The sequence below is a fragment of the Sciurus carolinensis genome, unplaced genomic scaffold (genome assembly GCF_902686445.1).
Source record: "Sciurus carolinensis unplaced genomic scaffold, mSciCar1.2, whole genome shotgun sequence".
Classification (NCBI taxonomy): domain Eukaryota; kingdom Metazoa; phylum Chordata; class Mammalia; order Rodentia; family Sciuridae; genus Sciurus; species Sciurus carolinensis.
The window spans coordinates 1-5,372 of record NW_025920537.1 but is presented as its reverse complement, the minus strand read 5'-3'; the positions used below and the strand labels follow the sequence as shown (position 1 = coordinate 5,372).

Genomic DNA, 5,372 nt, shown 5'->3' with positions numbered 1-5,372 from the left:
TCCACCCTACGTTGAGCCCACCTAGGCACAGAGCCTGCTTTCCCCGAGGCGCGAGCCTGTCCTGAGAATGTCTGGAACACTCAGGACAACTGCCAATGAAGTTTGACATTTAAAAGAAAACTGGGCAGGTGTTGGCCCCGCCCAGGGCCTCGCACATGCACGCGCTGAGGAACCCTCCACAGCCCAGCCAATCAGAATGGCGTAAGGGGGCGCGCTCTGGCGTCTGGAAGGACGCCTGGCAACAACTGTTTCCTAGTGGTCAGCTGGCGAACTGTGGAGCTTTCGCCTTTGGGGCGCTGTGAGCAGACTCGATTGGCTGGCTCGGTTGGAAGTGTTGTAGATTGAAGGGGAGATTTTCCTTGAGTGGGAGGAAGGACGTCTCACCTGAGTCGCTCCCTGGCCGTGCAGACTCAGGAGCAGGGGCCCTCGGGCTCCTCTCCTGGCACTACAATGGAGTGCCTGGGCTTTGGGCGCAGGCAGTGTCACAGAGGTCACTCCAGGAGGTACCAGTCGGGGTATGTCCCTGGAAATAGTGTCCTAAAGGCTGTGACTGTCGGTAACGTGTCGAAAGTGGAGCGAATGGTCGGTCGTGGAGACGGTGGAATCAATGAGAGGGATGAGAAGAACAGGTAGGTAATTGAGCTGGAACCCGCTGGCAGGGGGCCAGAGAAGCTGGCAGGGGAACATGTGGACCAGGTGAGCAACTTCCAGGCTGTGCGGAGGGGGAGAACACGGAGAGTGCCGATCTCCCCTCCCCAAGATATTTGACTTTCCTGCCCTTTAACCTCCTCAGCCTCTGGGTCCTGCAATTTTTGGAAGGGGTAGTGCCTCACCACATTGTTGAGTAGCCAAAACCTTCGTTTTCTTTTTGGAAAAGGGAGGATTGAACCAAGGGGGTGTCTTGCTAGACTCACAGGTGGAGCCAAACGTCAAGGCTAAGAGAAAGCGTTCTGAAGTTCAGTTTACCAAAATCAAAATCAAAATGCCCTGTACATCAGCAAATTTCAGCTAAATCAATGTGCTTTCAAAATATTTACTATGTGTGTTGTCTACACAGCTTCAAATACCAATGTATTATGCAAAACCCATTAGACTTAATAAACTATTTGGAGTGCATCTGTCAGAAGCAAAAATAGGTGATAATTGAAGGTGCCAAAGATATGGACTGAAGTAGGAAGTTATATTTTGTGTATCAATTGAGAAAAAAAAGCAGTTTTTTTCATGTACACGTTGATTGATTGTGGTCTCATGTTACCAAAAATACATACAAAATGTTTAAAGAATCATCATATGCAGACATTTGAATTATAACTGAAAATTTCATTTCCTTTTCTTAATAGTGAAAGGTTTCTTCATTGTTGCCCAGAATGTGTGGGTATTCAGTATCTTTCTCTTTGTTTTACATTTTGTTTTTTGCCTCCAGAAATTATAGTAATTCAGCATGTTGACATTTTTGGAGGTCTTCTTTTTGGACTTTGCCTATGTTAAACTGTGATCAAAGGTTTCTGGGCACTTCTACTTAGTCCACCACTGTAGTAGAATATTACTAATGAAATTACCCTCAGGAAGAGCAAGTATATGTATCTTGCATGTATCAGATTTTGCTTTGAGTTTTGTGTTTTCACGTGTGTGGTTGGTCATTGGTATATTCTACCAACTTTTAACCTCCTCTGAAATAAATCTCCCTATCTCTACTTCCATATTTTAGTATGGGTACGTTTATCATATGTGTATGCTTTTACTTTGTACCAATTTAATACACATGTGAAGATAAAATATAAATCACTTGTGTGCATCACTATGGACATTGAAGAAAACAGAATATAAGTAAATGTTCATTAGTATTTCAAACATTTTACTTTAAAAAATTTTTGTCAAAAATATTGAGCTCACATATTCTCTTTGATTTCTTTCAGTCCTTTTATTCACCAGACATAATCTGATCATGTGTTAGGTAGCAGACAGATTGTCCTGTTTCTCAGGATCTTTCCATCATTAAAACTATCATGTCACTCTGCCCAGTCTAGCAAAGTGAGATACTAAAGTGAAGTGATATAACTCAATTGCACTTGAAATGTTTCCGCACTCCTTTCAAAACAAGGCATTTCTGAAAGTAGTTAATTGTAAAAGAAAACTGACACATTTTGTTAATATGTAACAGTCTTAAAGACAGGTATTAAAAGTTTGCTATATCAAATTTTCATATATTCAATAACTATCAAATAAAATGAGTCACATTTTTATTTGAATCCTGAGTTCTATTCACTTTAACATTTCCTGAAACTCAAAGGAAAATTTCTATTTTTGTCCTTGTTATTCAGTCCTTTCTGTACACTGTGATTTTACCAGTCAAACTTAATCAAATGCCAAGCGTATGAGGGGAGGTCTCATGGATGTTTTCTTTGTATCAATTTCACCTAACATAAGGCCACCATGGATTGTGGTGATTTTTTGCGTATGAAGAATATTTCATGAATGCTGCCAAATATAACAGTAGAATATCATGAATTCCAAGTGAAATTCCAACAGTGATGATATTCAAATATAAGAAGAGCCTCTTGTACTGATTGCAATACTTTATTCAAATTATCTGCACAGTGGGCCTACTTTTGTTATTTTACTTCATGGAGACATTATCATTGTGAAGTAGGAGACAGCATGATAACCACAATAGATGCAGTTTTTTGAACTCTCAATTCTGCTGGAATTTCTAAATCATTGTCCTAAATTCCCTCCTATGCATCACTTTGGTATCCTATTAGGTAACTATTCTTGATTCCCAGTTGATGGGTGAGGAAAGAAAAAGAGAAAGGCTAGGTAATAGCCAATAAGTCACAGAACTTAAAAGTAAGACTCCAAGTGAGGTTCTACCGACAGTGAAGGCCATGTTCTTTTATTTCTATTAGACTAAGCTGGGGATGTACCTCAAGGGTGCCATGCCGCTTAGCATGAGTGAGGTCCCTGATTGTATCTTCAGCACAATAGCCCCAGCCCCTCACTCAGTCCCTTCAGGTGATATTTTCTGTACTAAAACCTAAGAAGGAGTATAGTTTTTGCAGAAAATAATTGAATACTTTTTGGGAAGTGGAGGAATTAGGTGGCATTTAACATAGTTTAATTTCCAATTTATGACTAATTTTAAATTTTGTGATAGTGTGTATATTTTCCTTAAAGTCCTTTCATTTTCATAGGACTGCTCTGCATTATGCCTGTGTCTATGACCAGCCCAAAGTGGTGACATTCCTGATAAAGATGCATTTTGATGTCAACATCTGTGACGATGACAAGAGCACAGCACTCATTAAGGTATATAGTAGCTGAAGATGGGTTTGAATAGAATTCTAGAATGAAGGTGCATTTTGTTTTTCACTCAAATGTGATTAGTTGGTAAACCTGTGGTCTGTTAAACTTGAATTCCTGGAACTGACGATCCTTTCCTTGGTGCAATCCTGACAGGCTGTACAATTCCAGGCGGAGGAGTGTGCCATGATTTTGCTGCAGTCTGGTGCAGATCCAAATGTGATGGACGCCAGTGGCAACACTGCCCTGCACTATGCCGTCTACAGTAAGAACACGTGCACAGCAGCAAACCTGCTTAGGCACATGGCGATGATTGAAGCAAAAAACAAGGTATATTTAGATCAACTTTATTTACAATTATTTGACATCCATTTCTTTTAACAGTGATACACATGGGCAATTTCAATATTTATCCTTTAAAAGAAGTACTGCAAGTTACAGTTTCCTTTAAGGTAGTTAAAGTAAATAGTTATTAAAAGAAGAGAAATTTTAGATGTAATTTTTTCCAATAACCTTATGAACGAATTTTTTCCAGTAAGTGTAAAAAAGTTCAGGAGAGCAGAATGTGCCTTGGAAATATGCTTCAACTCTGTGTGTGTGTGTGTGTGTGTGTGTGTGTGTGTGTGGTGCTGGGGATGGAACACAGGGGTGTTGTTATCACTGTGCACATGGCCAGTCATTTTTTTTAATGGTTTTTAAATTCATTTTGTATTTGCTTTTTAAATTTGTTCTTTGTAGTGATACATGAGAGTGAAATGAATTTTGACATATCATACACACTGGAGAGCAGTCCTCTTTTAGTTTTATTTGAGGCAGAGTCTTGCTAAAATCCCCAGAGAGGTTTTCAAGTTTTTATTCTCCTACCCAAAGCTACTCAGCAGCTGGTACTTCAGGAGTGTAGCTCTGCACCCAGACTGGAATTGGGCTTGATCTTAAAATGCAAACCAACTTTGATAAGCAAGCAGAATTTCATTACTGTTGACAAGTACTATAAACATGACTTATCTCTCAGTGTTTAGTCTCAATTAGGGGAAAAGGCAAGTAAAAGAAATGAGGAATAAATAGACACATGAAAGTTATGTAGTTGGGGAAAAGGAAAAAAAAGGGTCTGGTTGACTTTTGAAAACCATTTCGATTTGCGTATGAACAGGGTCTTTTCATATTTGTGGAAAATAAGAATTCCTTGTTTGTGAATGAAACTTTCAGACTTGGAAACGTGCACAGAGATTCATTATAGGAGGAGTCAGATGTTAGGTTGAGGAGGTGCTACAGAAGAGGGACGAATAGATAATAGACTGTCAAATTGTCCATTTCTGGCAGAGGGAGCTACCTGAAGAAGAGTTTAAGCCTTTCTATGAAATCTGTAATGCCTTATTGGGAGGTGGGAGAGATTTTCATTTTTATTTTTGATAGCATGACAGATAAGGGCATTATTACTGGACAGGTCTCCCATTTTTCCCCTGCCATGGTAAAAGGAAGTTTCCTGGAGTTGGTCAGTGTTTCCAGTGAGTTGGCTGAATGTCCTTTTGGCACTGTAGGCAGGGGAGGGCCACCTCAAAAGGAAGGAGCAGCACTTATCAAAGTGCAGGGTCTAAGGAGGAAAAGCTACTGTGTGTTTCTCTCTTTATTATAAGTTCATTTTCATATGGTCCTTTATACGTTTTCCAGTTCAGTTGTTAAAATCTACACCTGTGTGAATCTGAAGTGTTCCTGTTTTCTTATAGGACAGCCTCACTCCACTATTACTTGCTCTGAAAGAAAACAATCAGCAAATGGCAGAATTCCTAGTGGACATGGGAGCGAGCATCCATGCGACGGATCATCACGGACGGTACAGGGTTTTACTTTTCTTCCGCTCCTTTTGACCTTAGTGTGGTGTAAAATGGTAAGAATACATAAGTCAGAAATGTTCCATTAATGGGAAGAAGTGGATTATCTTACAATGTTTAGGACATCGTAAGCACTTTCAGCATAAACCATCAGTCATCAATTATTAAGGGTGGGAAACACAACAACACCACACAACATTATTCTTTTACCATTGCAGTGAAGAGTGATGTTTTATTATTTAT

At 39.8% G+C, this 5,372-nt stretch overlaps 1 protein-coding gene across 1 annotated transcript; it reads left to right on the top strand.

Moving 5' to 3' along the window:
• Positions 1-326: 326 nt before the first annotated feature.
• LOC124975831 (ankyrin repeat domain-containing protein 26-like) lies at positions 327-5,131 on the top strand (the record flags this gene model as incomplete). The annotated part of the gene is made up of 4 exons (XM_047538342.1): positions 327-629; positions 3,192-3,306; positions 3,457-3,630; positions 5,025-5,131. Coding segments are annotated over exons 1-4 (575 nt in total), but the record flags the coding sequence as incomplete, so codon positions are not given.
• Positions 5,132-5,372: the final 241 nt, after the last annotated feature.